Source organism: Manis javanica, chromosome 5, assembly GCF_040802235.1.
Source record: "Manis javanica isolate MJ-LG chromosome 5, MJ_LKY, whole genome shotgun sequence".
Lineage (NCBI taxonomy): Eukaryota > Metazoa > Chordata > Mammalia > Pholidota > Manidae > Manis > Manis javanica.
In genome coordinates this window covers 11,909,427-11,927,889 of record NC_133160.1, presented here as the reverse complement: position 1 = coordinate 11,927,889, position 18,463 = coordinate 11,909,427, and the positions used below count along the sequence as shown (strand labels likewise).

General features: G+C 54.1%; 1 protein-coding gene and 1 long non-coding RNA gene across 9 annotated transcripts in view; one reads left to right on the top strand and one right to left on the bottom strand.

The window, feature by feature from the left end:
- SULF2 (sulfatase 2) overlaps positions 1–18,463 on the bottom strand; it is a 111,240-nt gene that overhangs the window by 15,368 nt on the left and 77,409 nt on the right. For all 8 annotated transcript variants that reach the window (XM_073236479.1, XM_073236480.1, XM_073236481.1 and 5 more), the window contains 6 exons: positions 12,591–12,760; positions 7,485–7,635; positions 6,230–6,405; positions 2,678–2,806; positions 1,180–1,236; positions 543–672 (listed from right to left, as the gene is read on the bottom strand). In XM_073236479.1, the coding sequence (XP_073092580.1) occupies positions 543–672; positions 1,180–1,236; positions 2,678–2,806; positions 6,230–6,405; positions 7,485–7,635; positions 12,591–12,760 (813 nt within the window). The remainder of the gene's footprint in view (positions 1–542; positions 673–1,179; positions 1,237–2,677; positions 2,807–6,229; positions 6,406–7,484; positions 7,636–12,590; positions 12,761–18,463) is intronic.
- Positions 9,205–11,994, top strand: LOC140849451 (uncharacterized). Its single transcript, XR_012131297.1, has 3 exons — positions 9,205–9,859; positions 10,884–11,063; positions 11,856–11,994. It is a non-coding gene; the product is annotated as an uncharacterized lncRNA (long non-coding RNA).

The following is an 18,463-nucleotide window of genomic DNA, read 5'->3' as shown; positions in this document are numbered from 1 at the left end:
CTCTCTCCTCTCAAGTCCACCTTGGCCTTCCAGGCCTCACAAATCAGTCAGTTTCTGCTATCTCTAAATATTACTCAGGTTATAATTTCCTTAATATTTCTCTTGAAATTAATTCACTTTTTAAAAACTTCCTTTATTCAAAAAGGCAACTTCCTATTACACCTGTATATGGAAAGCCAGCCACAAAGAGTGTCTTGTAAAAGTCACCAGCATGAACACAAAGCCACTTAACCTCACAGATGCTATGCGGAGGCCTGCTGTGTGCTTGGCGAAGGAGGATTGGACAAGGGCTACAAGGCGCTCAAGGAGAGCTGTCCTCTGATAGGAGCAGGACTGGAGGGGAGCTGAGAAAGGAATCTCTTTCTGAGAGTCGAGTGGCATGCATCAGCAAAATACCACAGCTCAGGGCCTGGCCTCACCGGCTGCACTGGCCTGAGGGCTGAGGGGCAGGCCTGGGTTGCAGCTTAGGGGCACAGCCCCTGGGAGGGGCGGAAGGGGAAGGTGGGTCGCCCAGCCCCTGGGCACTGGCCCTTCCTGCTCACCTGTCCCAGCTGCTCACAGGCCGTCTGGTATTCCGCGCGCTGACACAGGTCTTTCACGCGCTGGAACTTGGGCAGGAAATTCTCCTCCTGGGCTTCCACCTTGTCACTGTCCCTCTTGTGAAGCAGTTTGCTGTGGGGCAGAGAGTGGGACATGGGGCTGGCCTCTCAGCTCTGGAGGGGCATGTGGCCTGCCCAAGGGGTGGCCCACCCTCGGCCCCAGAACAGTGCTGCCGGGGAGGGTTCAGGTCCAGCTGGCTATGTCATCTGATTGTTAAGAGACTTAAGAAATCGGGATTTTATTAAGAAACCTCCCAAACTGAAGGAGTTGGCAATAAGTTAAAAGCACTGTAAACATGTGCAGGGAGGACATATCATTTCTGAGGGTACATGCAGCCTCCGGGTTGTTAACCACAGAACAACAGCGAATGGGCTTCCCCTCAGCTCACAGAGACTGGATACAAATTCTGTCAGTGCTGGAAGGCCTGATAACAGTATCTTCCCTCCTGCCCTCAACAGTGAGATCTTTACTGGTGCAAGGGGGGCTGCCAGGAGCTTCCTGGATGGGCAGCTGGGGGCGCTTCTGGGCGGGCTGCTTGGCCCGATGACCTGGGGCGGCTCCTCCAGGACCAGCACTCACCCTCTCTCTACCAGGAAGGAGTCGCGCCAGACCCTCATCTTCTTTTTCAAGTGAAACCTGCTTGGAAAAAGCACACTTTCATCTTCTCATCAAGGTGGGGGTGGGGGTGGTCCCCTCATTCTCAGAGAGGCACGCATGGGTCCCAGAGCCAGCTTTGGCTCCCCATCAGCATGGGGTCTGGGGACTCGGGTCGTTGGGGTGAGTGGGTCTGGCTGGGTACTAGAAAGGCTCTCACACCCGTACCCCTGGGCAGAGTGGCTCTCTCCCAGAGATTCAGGCCTGAAGGAACCCGGGCCAGAATGACCGAGGTCAACGTGCTGTCACATGCAGGCGTGTGTGCTGTCTTAGTGCCTCCAGGAAGTCCAGCAGGTCCCAGCGGGGGAGATCACTTCCTCTCTGTTTCAGCACCAGAACAGTGGCTGTCCTGACTTCAGGTTTATTATATTGGGTTTTGGGGGGATTTTCTTCCTTTGATCCTTTATAGTTGGATCTGGGTAATCTCAGTGTGTATTTCATGCAGTTTCACTCTATTATTTCCACTTCCCAGGTAGGGACTCAGGCTGAGAGAGGAAGCTCCATTCCTATACCCGACTCCCAGGCATCCTGGTTCCCAATCCAGTGCCCCCGCCCCCCAAAACATGTCCATTTTATACCTTTACAGCTCATAAAACCTCACAATCGGAGGGAGGCAGCTCAACAGAGATGGTCCCCCTGCAGCGCAGCCAGATGTGGGCTGACAGTGCCCACCAGGGCTGGACTAGCTGCAGCAGGTGCAAGCACCTGGGGCTGTTAACCAGGTGCGCAGTTACAGAGCTGGCCACCAGATGTCGCTGCTGCCACACCTGTGGCTGCAACCCTCTCCTTTCCGGTGCCCACCAGACTTCAGCTGCAGGGCTTAGCTCACCTTCCCACCTGTCTATTTTTGCTCACCATCACTGTTGCCTTTTCTGCCTCCAGGACACCTGGCAATATTTTCCCATCACACCATCTGGCATTAAAGCCACAGAGCCTGGCGACACAAGAGTGTAGCCCCCTCTAGCTGAATCCAGACTTGCAGAGCGACCCCCCCAAGTCACTTGACCTCTTTCACATCAATGTCCAAATTGGCAAAGTGGGATAATAATGCCTACCTCAGCGGGTTATTGTGAAGATCAAAATAATAAAGTCCTCTGCAAAGTAATCAGAACAAGGCCGGGTGCTCAGTCAAATGCTTAACTGGTGTTGACTCCTTATTATTTCAAGTTTTACAGAGTTTTAACTCTGAGAGGGTCTTCTCCTGGTCACCTTAGCCATGTTCTAGATGGGAAGATGGAATCTTAGGGAGGGAACATTTCCTCCATGGCAGGTAAGTGGTTGGGACAGGGGATGCTAGAGCTCCAGCTCCTGACTTTTGGAGACCTCCCTTCTCCGCAGACCCACATGGCTTGGCCATGAGTTCATGCAGTTCGGGGAGCTTGGTGCCCCTCACCCCCAGCATCCCCCCTGCTCCCCTGCTCACCGATTCGCCGGCCGCTCTGTGTCCAGCAGCTTGAGGATGGATTTCCCATCCATGTCTGAGGGGATGTCCAGACCCGCGATGTCCAGGATGGTAGGGGCCAGGTCAATATTGAGGACGATATGGGGATTCCTGAGGGAGGCAGGGAGACTAGGACTTGGCCACTGGGTCAGTGGGGCCCAAACTCCCTCAGGAGACGGGGGGAATGGAGGCCAGCGGGGGCTGATGCCCCGACTCTCCTTCATCTCAGACCTCGACACGCCCCCGGTGGCCCCCCAACCCCTCACCTTCCGTGCCTCCTTCATACCACAGGATGCTGGGATTAACAGGCCCTGTGGCCTCTACTCAGCTGTTTCTTCTTCCAGGAATGCCCTCGTTGCCCCCCACTCCCTGAACAAAGACATTCACCTTTAAGAGCCCAAATCCTGGACCTTCCTGGGCCCCTCTGCACCTGAGGCAAACACCGACCCGTGTCCTTAGGCCAGGTGTGGCCTCCCTGCATGGCTTTCCCCCTTGCTGCCCCTCTGCCGGGATGCTCCTCCAGACACCAGAGTGACAGTCTCCCTCGCCTGCTATGGCCTTTGCCTAGTGATCACCAAGGAGGCCCATGGCAGCCTCCAGGCGGCTCAGTGACACCCCGTGTGTAATCCTCTCCCCTCCGGGGTGGGCCATCCCAGCGGAGCACGGCCAAGGGGATGGGATGTCACTCCACAGTCATGTTACATGATTTATGACTCTGTCTTGCTAGCCACTCTTCCTCGTCGGCTCTGAAGAAGCTGTAGGTCCCCCTCCAGAAAGGACGCATGGGGAACGCCCTGGGACGCAGGCTGTGTGAGCTCGAGTCCTCTGCGTGTACCTGAAACAACCCCATGGGTGAGGCAGCAGGTCCTTCCCAGAGGAGCCTCCAGATGAGGCAGCAGCGCGGGCTGACATCTTCACTCCAGCCTAAGGGAAGGACCAAGCTAAGCCAGGCCCAGACTTCTGACCCACGGAAACTGTGAGATGATACATGCGTTGTTTTCAGTTGCTGGGTTTGTAATAATTCGTTATGCAGCATGGAGACTGATACAAGGCCATTCCTAGGACCCCACCTAGAGCCACACCCCTGCCTGCCTGGGTTCCTATACCACCTACATTATCTCGCTCCTGAGTCCTTATTGCCTTCCATTCGCTATATATTTTACTCATTTATCTGGTTGATGGTCTGTTGCTTAATTAGAATCAAATTGGAAGGAAGACTCTGTCTGTCTTGCTCACTTCTGTATTGCTAGCACCTTTACACTTAGAACACCGTAAGTGCTCAGTAAGTATTAGCTAAGTGAATTTTGTTGCTTAGCTCCACCATACATTTATCACTTCTCCTGTCTCTGCTTTCCATCCAGGGGTGTTCCTCACACAGTGACCTTAGGGATGTGCCCAGTACAGGGCCTGGCACCTGTCTAATGAATGATGGCTGCACGAATACACTCACCCCAAGGTGGATTAGTGCCCTGGAGCTGGAGCTGAGGGGCAGGGCCTGTGTCCTAGGGTTTCAGTTGTCTCTGACCCCCTCCCTCTCTCCAGCCCAGTACCTTGTGAGCACTGGACAGGTAGCCTTGCACGATGGGATGGCCGTGCAGGGGGTGAGGCTGGAGAGGGCGGGGGAAGCTGTACTGTGGAGTCACTTGGAGGTCAGCATAAACTGGGATAACTTAATCTGGCAGGTGCAGGGAGCTAGCGAAGACTGCTGGGTGAGTAGGCGCTATGCTGAATGTCGGCAACCAGCACCTAGGTTGACCTGAGGTGACTCAGCAGTCCTGCTCCCCTAGGCAGGGTGGGCTGGACAGGACTGTATTCCCAGCCCGCGTCCACGCCTTGCTCAGTAGCAACAGTCCCCAGCCCCATTCAGATTCCAGCACCTGATGGGCTCAGCCTGATCACTCCAGGTTTTCCATCACCCTGGCTACAGTGATTGGTTTAGGGATAGACATACGACCCAAGTCAGGCCAGTGAGTCAGCCTTAGGGCCTCTGTTCACACCACTGCTTGATTTTTTAAGCCGGCAGGGTGGAAGTGAGGGTGACTCTGCCATTATGAGAGAAAAGCCTGCCTGAGAATGAAGCTGATTCAGAGCAAGCAGGGCTGCGAGATGGAAAATGAGAACTTCCTGATGTCATGATGTGACTGCTGGATCCCGCCATGCCTGAAGCACTAGTTTTGGACTTTCCAGTTACTTTAGTTACTGCATTCCTTTTGTCTTCTTTTGTCTTATCTGGTCTGAAGGTGATTTCTGCTTTCAATCAAAGGACTCATGGCTGACAGATACTCTGTGTGGCTTTAGCACCAAGCCTGATGTTAGCATTTTCTTTCTCTTGTCCCCATGGGGTATGGTTCTGGGTCCAATGAATCAGGTCACAGACTCAGAGTCCTGAGTCGGGTAAATGCTTTCTATTCGTAGGGGTGGTTCAAGGGTTGAGAGAGGCAGCGCGGATGGTGGACAGGAACAGATTGCCTGGCTTCTAGTTCTGGCTTACATGCCATGTGACCTCAGACAGCCTCTCTGTGCCTAGGTTTCTGTAGGTATGCGACAAGGATAAGAGCGGTGTCTACCTGCAGGGTCGTTGTGACGCTTCCATGAACTACATGGTGTAAAGGGCTCAGACCTGGGCGGGCAGAGGGAGCTGGGCAGCCACGTTACAGCTCTCAGCTCAAGGGGGCCCCCAGATCCAAAGATGGGGCCATCTGATGAGCTTGGCACACAGTGATGATACCACGCTTGGACTCACACAACCTGCCTCCAGAACTGCCACCTAGGGCCTGAGGTGGTGGGACAGCTCAGTCCTCCCACAGTGCCACCAGCGCCCTTTCAGGAGGAACTGGGCAGCAGACCGAGCCCGTGCCAGTGGGCCCTGCAGCTGTCTGGGCTCCGGGCTGGGTGGAGTCAGACCAAGCAAGCGCCTCACCAGGAATTTATCTGGACTTCAAGAAACCACTGGAGTCGGTCTCTGTAACATCACAGCTGCTCTGGGGAAGCCACTGCTGCTACGATGCCCAGCCTTCCTACCTGCTCCCGGCCCAGACTCAGCGTTTTTGCAGCCAGATTGTCATTGGAGAGGCCAGCCCGTCGAATATGCTGTCTGAGGGCCCACATGGAGCTCAGGGAAGGATGGGAGGGGAGGCTGTTCCCCTTTGTGCTATGGCTGAGCAGCTGATCTCAGCCGACAGCCCGGGCCGAGGTAACAGGTTCCTCCCTGAATCCACCAGGCCCAACGGCTGCCACATGCAGCCCAACTCCCTGATTCCCTGGCACTCTGCCCCACCACAGACAATCTGATTTCACAGGTGCTAACAGCTCCTGGTCCCCCTTCCCCAACAGAGGGGTGTACCCTGCATCACAACCCACCCTCCGAGACAGTGACTGCTCCACTTGGCACGGAGGTTCACCTGCCCAAACCATGTGCCGCCCAGAGAATGGCTCGGGGCTGCATGATTGAGCCACCTGCTTCTTTCCATCCAGGTGCTAGCAGAGCCTGGAAGCCTCCCTAGGAACATGGGGCCCCAGGGGTGACGCACTTACAGCGAGCCAGCCTCCACGTTGGGGCCCCTCACGTAGAATGGGACCCTGATGTCGAACTCGTATGGCATGGACTTCCCCTTCACCAGGCCGAACTGGCCGATATGGTAGCCATGGTCGGCTGTGTACACGATGTAGGTGTTGTCCAACTCACCCGTCTCCACCAGCATGTTGTAAATCTGAAACGCAGGCAGGGTGGTGAGGGGACTAGCTCCATGCAGCCCGGCTCTCCCCAGGGTGACGGGGCATGTGAGGTCTCTGGCCCCGTCCTCCTGGGCGGGCCCCAGGCAGCCTCCCCCGTCATGGCAGCCTCCCCGCCTCCCGTTACTCCTGTCCTCTTCACTGTCTGCCTCCCTGTTAGAAGTTCCCTTGGGGCAGGGGCTTTTGTCATGTTGTTCTCTGCTGTCCCCCATGGGCACTCTGCACGGGCACTCAAGATGCTGTTGCATGAAGGAAGGAAGCTGCAGCACAGCCTGTGGCAGGGTTTGTGACCCACCGCAGCGCTGCCCAACGGGACATTTTGGGCTGCCCAATCTGCTGGCCACCAGTCCCGGGCGGCCACGGAACACTGAATGTGGCTGGTGCCACGGAGGAAGTGAACTTTAAAGTGTGTTGTATTGTAATTACATTTACTAGCTGTGGATAAGATGTGTGTATATCGCCCTCAGTGGGGTGTTACTCGAGGAGTGCAGCTCTGACTCGTGCTGCCACGTGGGTGACCTGAGAGCTGGATGCTGAGGGGAGGGGGGTGGGCGCAGACCACGCCACGTGTGATCCCGTTTATGTGAAGCCTCCAGAGGAGGTGCATCCATAGAGACGCTCAGCAGATCAGGGGCTGCCTGGGGATGAAGGGCGGGGGCTTTGGGGTGATGGAAATGTTTTCAAGGCAACTGGGGTGATGACTGTACAACTCTGCAAATGTATTGAAACCACTGCACTGTCTGTGTCGGCTGGGGAAATGAATGGTATGTGAATTCTCTCTCAATAAAGCTGCTAAAGAAATGTCAGTAGCCACATGCAGCTACCAGGTTGGACAGAACAGACCCAGAATGTTAATGTTCACGAAGGCACTGGGTTGTGGGTTGCTCCAAGCCTTGTAACCCAAGTCAGGACTGTGCTTTTCAGCCTGTTGCCATTCCTGTCTGGTGGATGACACTTGGGACACTGGAGGGCCAGGTGGCTTCAGGCCGGGCCTGCTGCAGGGCGCGGGAGGGCACCCGGGACGAGAGCAGGCACAGAGGGGCAGAAGGTGGCCTACCTTCTGCATGGAGTCGTCCACGGACATGAGGGTTTGCAGGCGTTTCCTCTGCAGCATGTTGGTGAATTCCATGTGGATGGGCTTCATGGGCCCTGTGTAGCGCATGATCCAGTGCTTGTCGGGGTTGGGTGCGTAGTTATAGCTCGGCGTGCTGGCGGGCAAACACAGCCAGAGGTCAGGCTGGCGGTGCCTGGGCCCAGGCCCCAGCCTGCCCGCACCCTGGACAAGCAGCTGCCTGGCACTGGGTTTGTGGCCTGGGTGAAACCTCCCCCACCTGGGTAAGGTGGGCATGGGGCTCTGCAAACCCTCAGGCCAGCATTTCTCCAGGTGTGGGGCATGGCCACGGCACAACTGTGGGAGGGACAATGCCAAACAACCCGGAGCCACAGAGTGGAGCAGGCCAGCCCCTCCCATTTCAGCTGTCAGCCCGCCCACTCCAGCGCAGCCCAGCCTCAGTCTGGTGGAGTCTTTTAACACCTCACTTGACTTTGCTCATCTCCCTTTTAAAAGGAGGGGAGAGGCTCACGTTTAGAGCCTGCAGCAGGCATAGTACCTGACTGATTTAATAGCCCGGCATTCATTTTCCAGTTACCCTGGGTGGATGGCAAGTGACAGTTGTTGTGATTAAGGCACGACTACAGAATTTCCTCTCGCAATAGATTTTGGTTAGGGAAAAAAAAAAGAAAATTGATGAGAAAAACTAGGTAAATAATCGTCACGCACATATGGTCAAAATTGTGAGGATGGCACCTGAGTACATTTGGGACACGCCACATTCTTTGATTTGTCACAGTTATTCTTCCTGTTTGCTTTAGTCTCCCATTTACTAAAGAGGACACAGGGTCAGAGAGGCTCAGGGCCCTGTACGCAGTCTCCCTGAGAGGGTGCGGGAGCCTTGGGCCTCTGTGACTTCTGGTGTGGGGTCAGTGATGATGCCTGATGATGACCAAACGCATCAGTGATGACCTCTGACTTCTGCTGAGCACCGACCGTGTGCAGGCACAGCTCAAGGGCTTCGCCTTCTACCGTCTCATTTAACACAGCCGCCCGAGGAGCCGGCGCTACTTTTATTCTCCTTTGAAGAAATGAAATGAGAAAACTGAGGCCAACGAGGGGACTGACTGGCCCAAGGCAGAACCGGGGTTTGAACTCCGGGGCAGATATGGTTGCCCCCTGCCCTATTTTCATAAATGCCTGTCACGACCCTCCCATCCATAAACGCTCCAGCAAAACTTGGGTCAGGACACTCTTGCCGGAGAATTAAGCAGCAAAAACACATGTTAAGTCAGTTCAAGGCCTCAGAAGCTTCCAGATAATTCCAGTAATACATCACTCTGCCCCAAACCAAGAGCACCTCCGGTCACCTCGGCTCAGGCCGGCCCCAGGGTCTGAGCTACAGCAAACCCCTGCGGTGTGGGAGCACTGGGGTGGGACACGGCGCTGATCAGTGCCATCTGAACCCCCACAAAACGTGGGTATGCTCCCACCGGGGCTGGTTTCCTCAGATCTTACCCCTCCCCAGTCAGAGCTGGAAATAAAGGTTTCCTCGGCCTGAAGACAAAAGGCCTTTCCAAAATGGCTGAGGGGTGACGGGCGCAGGGTGCAAGGGGAGGGAGAACGGGCCTTGCAGAGAACCCCGTTCCTTTGCCGGCCATGTCGGGGACCTTCACAGCCTCCCGAGCGTGAGAATGTGGGAGGGGTGGGAGTGATGGCACGGGGGCTTTGCAGCCTGCGGGGGCCGGGTATGGAGACCGCTGCCATGGAGATGGCAGGTGAGTCACAAACCCGGGGATTTCTTCTGTACTTTGCTCCTGGCAGGTCTCCTGCTGCTAAATCCAACCGGGCCCATGTCCTCCTTTGATTACAGGGAACGAGCATCCCTGGGGCTGGCTTAGGGCCTGACCTGTGTGTATAACACTCCCAGGAACAAGCCTGACTCCCCTCCCGACCTCCCCTGCCCGGGATCTGGAAGATGCTCGCAAAGGGACGTCCTCTGCACCGCTTGGGGGTGTGGGAAAATTGGGCCCTCCCACAGGCCCAAGGGCCTGGGTTCCAGGATGCAATTTTGAGCAATCATCCCTGAATCTATTAGACTCCAATAGGCTGGTGTCTGCCCTTGAGGACAGCAAGGGGTGGGTCTGTCCGGAGTCTGTGGGATGATTTTGGAAGCCCTTTCTCTGAGAGACCTCTTCTGCTGGCCAGAGGCTCTGGAGGCCAGGGCCTGCCTGGGGCCAAAGTCCGTTTGCTGGTCGCCTGTGTGAGGCCAGCCTCCTCCGGTGGGCATGGGGGGGGCGGTTACATTTTCACATGAACCCAGCTGCCTGCGGAACAAAGAGCTGAAACTGTCACCTCCTCAAGAATCCCAGGAATGTCTGGTGTGTTCACGACAGGGCCTGGAAGAGAACACCCCCGCCCTTGTGCTGGGGGGCGGTGGGAGGAGGGCAGCCCTCCCCAGCCCCTCATGCTGTGCGTCTGCGGGGGATGGGGGTGGGGGCTGGCAGGAGCCCTGACACCTCCTGCCCCGAGGCTGCCACCACAGGCCAGGCCCCTGTGGGTCAGAAAGGGGGAGGCCGTGAGCCCACAGGAAGATGCCACACCTCAGAGGAAGCTCTGGGGGCTGGTGGGCGGGTTTGTGTCTTTGTGGGTCTGTGTGTGCGTATCTCTGTGTATATTTGTGTATCTGTATGTGTCTGTGTACGTCTGTGTCGTTGTGTCTATTTGTATGTCTGCATGTTTGTTTCTGTGTATGTCTGTATATATGTGTGGTGGGTATGTATGTGTGTGTGTCTATATCTTAAGTGTGTCTGTGTATGTGGTACATGTGTGTGCATTTGTGTATCTGTGCACACGTATCTGTATATATGTTTAGGCTTGTATCTGTGTGTCTATGTATCTATTTATATCTTTGTGTGTTTGAGTACCTGTATGTGTGTGTGGGTGTTTGTGTATGTGTGTGGCTGCGCATCTGTGGCTGTATTTCCTTGTGTCTGTACCTATGTGTCTGGGTGTGTGAGTATGGAGTGGGGTTGGGTGGATGGGCCCTGGGTGGTGGAATGGGACCACACAGCATCACGCAGCGTGTGTCAGAAGCCAGAAGGCCCACCCCGAGAACAGGGTACAAGGTGTGACAGAGTGAGCGTCTCTGACAGAAGCCTCCTTATAGAAAGATCTGGAACTCCGACCCAACAGGCAAGGCTCTGTCTCCTCCTCACTCCCCCCTCGACTGTCATAATTAAACATCCCAGCTGCAGAACTTTCTGGCTTTTAGTTTTGTTTTGGAAATGATTATACCCCAGAGATAAGAGAGCCTTCCAAACACATCCCTAATAAGGCAGGGGGTTCTCAGTAAGTAATAGCAGGCGTTGCTCATGTTCAATTTCTGTAATTTTCATTTCAAAGGGAAAATAAACGAGCAGGCAATGTCAGACGGTCTCATCTGATGGGGCTGCCGAGGGTGGGGGCTGCGGACACCAGCACCTCTTTCACCGGAGAAGCCACAGAAGCGAATCGCGCCTTCCCCCACCCCATGGCTTCTCCCTTGGGTGGGACTGAGCTGGCCGTGCGGCTCCTCCTGCGAAGGTGAACTGTCAGTGGGGTTGGGGGCCGGGGGAGCGGGGACCCCAGGCAGGAGGGCGCTGGGGTGAGGGGCAGGCAAGCCTGATGAGCAGAGAGGAATGCTGGGGTGGGGGTTGAGCCCCTGGAATGCGGCCCATCCTCTCCAGTCATATCCTCTTCCCTAGACTGGGGAGCAGGAGGTTACCACAGGGCACTGAGCCACTTTGGGCACCGCAGAACATAATTACCACCAGGGGGCTGGGAGGGCAAGGTTTCTGATTGCAATGAAAATAAACACCCGGAATATTCAGGTGGATTCCAAATGGCCCTGTCCTTGTCCAATGTCACAGTAAAGGCCTCTGAGTGTCACTGCTAAGTGGGAGATGGTGTGAGGCAGAGGAAAGCAGGGAACTTTCCAGAAAGATTTACCAGCCGGCCGGAGGGAGGAGCAGGGGAGGGCTGGGCTGGGCAGAGAGATGATGGAGGTGAGTCAGGGTGGGATTTGAGTCCTGGCTCTGCCATTTCCCAGCTGGGCACTCTTAGGGAAGTAACCTCACCTCCCTGTGCCTCAGTTTCTTCATCTGTAAAATGGGAATACCAAGTGCGACAGGCAGCCTTCAAGGTAGCCCTGGATGGCCCCCACTTCCTGGTATTACCACACGTTGTCGCCTCTCCCACGCTCCAGCAGTGCTGGTCTCTGTGACCAGTAAAGCATGGCAGTGACGGTGCTTCACTTCGGGGTAAGGCTATAAAAGACTCCGGCTTCTTTCTCAGCTTCTCTCTGTTTCCCCCTTTCCCAATCTCTCTCTGCCTCAGATCATTTGCTCTGGAGGAAGCCAGCTACCACGTGGTGAGGATGCTCAAACAGCCCTCCAGAGAGCTGGCTGGTGGAGGGGCAGCCTGTGACTGGGCCTCACGCAAGCCTCAAGTGGCCGCGGCCCCAGCTGATGCCTCGAATATAACCTCAGGAGACAGAGCTAGAACCTCCCAGACAGGCCACTCCCAGATTCCTGACACACAGACACTATGAGATGATACATGTTCATGTTGTAAGGTGCAAAATTTTGGGGTAATTTGTTATGCAGCAATAGATAACTAATACTTCAAGGGTCATCGTGAATATTCAGGGATTGAGTGCAACGTAAAGGGCTCAGCATAGAGCCTGCCACATAGTCAATAGCTCAATAAAGGCTGGCAAATGTATTAGTAGCCTGATGAAGCTATCGACCCCTTTTCAAAAGAATGTTTTAAAATGTATGAAGTAAAATGTGTAGGATGACCAAGGAAATTTCTTATACTAAAATGAAGTTCTAGCCACAGACCTCTTGGTGGGAGGCTGTGGGTCCCAAGTTAGTAACTCGTGCTGTCTGCTTTGGTCTGGCAGCCAGGCTGGCTGGATTTGGGCCCCGGTTAATTCACAAGTGAGCAGTGGGTTCCTGGGTTCTTGAAACCAGGAGGTTTCAAGCGTCACTGTCACATTATTGTACCAATGCCTGACGCTCCCACCTTCACGCCAACCATTGGCTCTGCAGGCAGGGTACTGAAGCTTACATGTGCTGGGATGCATTGGGGAAGAGGCGTGAGTACTGGGGGGCTGAGTCCTCAGGACCATGGGGGGCTGCATGGCTGATGACCATCAGGACGGGCCTGTGCGGGTACATCTTCTTGGATGTGCGAAAGAAGCTCACGCTGTCATTGGTGATGAGGTCTGTCAGGTAGTCCTGGGGAGTGGGGGGAGAGAGAGAACTGGTGAGGACCTGAGCGTCTGCACTGAGCACCTGCTTTGTGCCAGACACGGGCATCAGGGACACAACAGGGACCAAAGCAGACAATCCCTGGCCTCATGGAGCTGATGGTCTATGGGCAGATGGACAATAAATAAGGAAGATATATGGAATGCAAATGATGCTACCCATGATATGGAGAAAAATAAGCAAATAAGCACAGAAGGGGTTAGGGAGGATGAGGAAGAATTGCAATTTGTCATCATTCATGATGGACGTAGTCAATAGCTCAATAAAGGCTGGCAAATGTATTAGTAGCCTGATGAAGCTATCGACCCCTTTTCAAAAGAATGTTTTAAAATGTATGAAGTAAAATGTGTAGGATGACCAAGGAAATTTCTTATACTAAAATGAAGTTCTAGCCACAGACCTCTTGGTGGGAGGCTGTGGGTCCCAAGTTAGTAACTCTTACTATCTACTTTGGTCTTATACTTTTGAGTGCTTACGGGATGCCAGGAACTATTATGTGTTTCCTTACATTAGGTCATTTAATTCTTACACAGCCATACAGAAAGTAGTGTGATAATAAAGGCTCAGACAAGTTAAGTGGATTGAATACTTTTGACCATTAAGTTTTAGGAACAATATCACATAGCTGTTAAGTGTTACAGTCAGGCCTCCTGAGTCTTGTTGGTTCCTAGGCCTGAAGTTATTTCAAGGCTCCAGGGAATACCAATGAGTAGGGTGGGTACATCCCTCCATTTCTGGGGTGCCTCTGTTGGGGGCAGGAGCAGACAAACATGTAAACAAAGAACCAAGATACTGACAAGGTGTGACAGATGAAAGAAATACGATATGACAAAAAGTAACTGGGAACTGGGGTGGGGAGTGTACTTTAGTTGGGGCAGTCAAGGAGGGCCTCTCTAAGGAGGTGACATTTGTACTAGACCTGGGTGATGAGAAGGAGCTGGGCATGGGAAGATCTGTATCACTGGGGTTCACCCTCAGCTGCCTGCTGGGATCCTCAGGGTAACTTTACTGCTGTGTGGGCCCACTTCCAGACATCCAGGTTTAAGTGGTCTCTGGTTCACCCGGGCACCAGACTTTTCGAAAGTTCCTTAGGGGGTTCCAATGTGCTGCTGGGATTGAGAAGCACAGATCTAGAAGAAGAGTTTCAGGCCAAGGAAGAGCAAATGGGGGGACTCTGGGGCAGGAATGAGTGTGCCATGTGTCTGAAGAATGTCAGCAGGTACAATGCCTGAGGGAGTGGCACAAGCAAAGGCACACATAGTGTCTCCAGTTAAGTGAGAACCATGTGGATATTGAGCAGGAGGATAGAAGAGCTGGAGGAAAAATAAAGGGCAGAAATTGAGGGCTTTAAAAGCTCAGCATAGAGGTTGAACTCAGCCTAAACATCTTGAACTTGGTAAATCTTTTGTCTCTTCTGAAGGTAATGAATTCTTGAAATTTACTCTCTGCTTCCTTGGAAGCAGCTCTGTCTAAAATGATTGCTTTCAAAAAGAGATAACCATTTTAGAGAAAAAAAAAATGGGTGAGGAAGTGGCTACTGCTTCCACCCTGATGTGAACTGTGTGGCATTATGCATACTACTGGTGTACCTATGCATGTACATACACACCTTCAGGGATACCCATACATTGTGCCTATGCACAAGGATGGTTGTCTCAGGAGTGCTGATAAAGCAAAAACACATCAGAGTGATTAGCAATTGGAAGATGACTAATGAACTTACATTGCTTTTATACTATGCAGACACTACAAGGGCAGATCTGTAGTTAACTGGGGTGGAAAGTTGTTCAACATACATTTCCTTGGGTACTTTTTACCACTAAGTTTTAGGAATAAGGGAAGATTTTTATAATATAAAAGTATTATGTATTACATAAATTGAAGAGCTGCTGCTATACTTGGGGAACATGACCTGAGGATGTTAGGAAAGTTCTGTGACTAGCAGTGGATCTAAAAATGGTGCAAAGCTCCCCTGAGTACAAAGGAGGGGTTGGGACCCTGACAGGAAATCAAGTCAGTGCCTTCAGGGGATGGCGCAAGAAGAGGCCGTGAGACCGTCGGGGGGACGAGCAGCTGACTTGCTGTCTCCAGCCCGTGGGGCGAGCTGGGAAGAGGGTTACTGCTCTTCACAATAGACCCAGCTTCACCATTTAATTTTAGAACTATATATATGTCCATTTGGCTGTGATTAAATGTGTTTTGTTTTTAAAGCCACTATTAACATTCATTCCCAGGACATACAGTATGACGATACAGCAATGACCAAGAATAAACTACGTGGATCAATGTGGATCAATCTTACAGGCCTGAAACTGGGTGAGAAAACCAGGTGTACAAGGCTATGTAGGATCCAGTACCAGCTATATCAAGTCTAAAAGCACACAAGACAATGGTATATATTATTTGAGATATCAGCAAAGGGAATAAAATAAAGGCATGTGCGGGCATAATAAGCACCAAACTCAGGACACTGGTTACTTGTCTGGGAGGGGTCAGGCTGGGGCAGGGCGGGACCAGGGGAGGGCACATGTGCACTGCAGGGGCTCCTAAAGTCTCTGTGCTGGGGCGTGTTTGGAAGCGTGTGGGGGGTGGTTACCGTGTCTGCCTCTCAAGGGGTTTCCAGCGCCAGAAGACGTAAGGCTCTTGACAGCACGCTGAGGGCAGCTAGCTCTGACAAGTCAGCTGCTACTATGTCTAGCTCGGTGGCACGGCAGATTTCCTGCATGACTGAGAGCCACCCACCATTCCAAGTCCTCCTCAAAGCCACTCCTAGGCTACTGGCTGCACCGGGCCCCCGGCACTGATGTCTGACACTTGCACCTGCACCCCACCCCCATCTATCCACGTGGATTGGAGGACGCAACACCATCCTTCAGCAGTGGGCCCGCGGCTAGCCAATAAGAACACGCCATCCCTCTCTCTGGCCACTTGAATACTTTGGTCAAGTCCAGGTGTCAGAGTGAAGGACAAGGGGCCTGGGCGAGGGTGGCGGTGGCACTATCCAGTGATGGCTGGGGGCAGACTCAATAGATGATCTATGTGCACTGGCTAGATATGGTATATGTAAGAGGGGACAGTTAGGCCCCCTACCATGATTTTTGGTTTGGGAGGAGGGCAGAGAGATGGGGGTCCAGGAGGAAGAGAATGTCAGGCGAGGGTGCAAACCTGAGCTCAGCTCTGCACAAACTGAGCTGGGTGCCTGGTGCCATGAGGAAGGAGTTAGATTCAGAGTTGTTAATGGGAGCAGTGAGACAGGTGGGAGGAGCATGAGGAGCGCCCTTCTCTGTCCCCTTCATCCCCAGGCCAGGCCCCCTGGCCTCTCCTAGGTGACACGGGCACCCCTAGGAACTCGGGAGCCAGGGCTCCCCTGGCGTGCCCCCGGCCACGACTGCAGTGCCTGGCGATACCGGGGCTCTGGGGATGGCCCAGAGCTTAGCAGCCAGAGCTGGGAGAGACCCGGATCCTGACCTCCACTGACTGACTCTGACCAGTGAGCCAGCAGGAACCGCAGGGCATCAGAGGAGTCCACCGGCCTGTGGCTCTGGGCAGAAGCATCTGGTTCCCTCAGCTAGGCTTTCAGCAGGGGGCTTTCTCAGGATGGAGGTGGGGGGCAGGGTATGCTCTGGGGGCTGGGGGCTCAGCGACTGGCTGGCACTTGTCTTCCTGCCCCACTTCTCAGGCATGTGGCCACCGTTTCCTCCTGGGTGCCTGTTCGTAGGGTGCTGGGCTCCCTGAGGGTTGGGGCTGCAGGTCCCTGTCCCCGTGGCACTCCCAGTCCTGTGGAGGGCCCCGAAGAGCAGTCCTATTAGAGAGGTGAGGAGGAGGGGTGGGCAGGTGTTCCCTCACCGAGGACCCCTCTGGGTGCTGGGGGCGTGGACAGAGACTGTCAGGACAGGCATCGGCGCACAGTGAGGCTGACGTGGCGGGAAGCTTTTCTTCCTGCTCAGAGCCATGTTGTGGGAAAAACCTGTGCACAGGTGTCTCCTGGGAGCTGCTCACACTTTTGCCCCATGGAAGCCTGTGTTTCTGCCTTGTGTTTGAACGTGGGCGAGACAAGCCAGTTCACTCCGCATGTCCAGGGCCTCTCCCCAGACTGGAGCCTAGTGGCTCCCTGGACCTGGTAAATTTTTGGTGTGGAAAGCCCGGCGTGAGCACCACAGGGCTGCTGGCTTTGCTCCCTGACACCTGGTGTGAAGGGTGGGGGGCAGGGAAGGAAACTCCTCTGCCCCAGGGGTAGCCACCAAGATAACCTTATGGTTTTTTCTTCAGTTGGCAAGCCTACTATCAGCAACAGAGGGTCTCCTTTCCTGAGCCACTGGCCCCCTCCCAGAGATCTGTGTAGCTTTCACTCCAAGTCAGGATGCTGACGTCTTGCCCACAGGGCTTCCACAGCAGTTTGTGTTCCAGAAAGTCACATCCCTTTAAAGGGCAATCATATTTCATGAAGCGGAGGGCTTTGGAGTCAGACATCCCTGGGTCCACATCCCAGCTCTGTCACCTGTTAGCTGAGGGTGAACCACTCATCTTTCTGCAGCTTGGCTGATGCATCTAAAAAAATGGGCATGTAACAGTCCCTTCTTCAGATGGCGATGTGAGCATTTGGCAAAGAATTGCTACGTGCAGAAAGCACTTATTAGCAAATAGCCTGGCACCAGTGAACACTGGCTCTTATGGTGCTCATACATTGGTTCAGTTGACCTTCACAGCAACTTTGGGAGGTGGGCTTCATGCCCATTTTACAAATGGGTAAACTGGGGTCACAAAGCTAAAAGCAATGCAACCCACAGCTAGTGCTCAGGCCTTCATCTTTTCTGTCTGCTCCGTTTTTTTCATACAAACAGAATTATTAATGAGAGGAGTACACGGTGGTTTGCAGCAGGCGTGCACAAACCTTTCTTCCTCCCACACCTGGAGTTCTGCACTGGCTCCTCCACTCAGCCTGAGCCTTTCTGATGACTTTACCCACAGATTCCCTTGGCTTTTTCCAGAATCCTCCAGGGTAGGGATGCTTCATGGTCATTTAGTCATTTCCTGTATCAGTGGCATTTTCTTTGTTGACTTTTTTCAAGAAAAACAGATAGCTGCGACCTCCAGTCCAGCGCTGCCCGCTTCTGCCCACGAGGGGGGGCTTCTCCAGGACAGAGAGCGCAAAGGCTGCGCTGAAGGGCGCGCGCGCGCGCGCGGGTTCCCAGAGTGCCATTTCCTCAGAGCTCCCCCAGGACCTGGGCTGCCCTGCTCCCCCACCAGAACTCCTGTCAGCCTTCTGCTACCTGTCTTGCCTTCTCCAACCTTCTTCGGCCATTAGCGCTTGCCAGCAACACCCTTTTCTCTTCACTGCTGCCTCTTCCCACCCTGCCATCAGGACCCCTCTCATGCTGTCTGCCCACCTTAGGGGTCTGTGACACAGGACAGGGTCCTCACAGGGCCTTCGGAGGGGAGCTTGCGAAGAGCAACAGCCTCCTCCCCACCTGGGCTCCCCGCCAAGGCCAGAGGCCAGCAATGGCGCTCTGCCCTGGCGGGGGCATCTCATCTCCCAGACTGTGGGGCCCAGGCACGGGCTCCCGGCTCTGCCTGGGCTGGAAGCTCTGAGCTCCTTCCTGCCCCTTTCCAGCGCTCCAGCTCCCACCACCTGCTGTTACCCTCAGGATTTGAACCTTGGGCCTGAGCCAG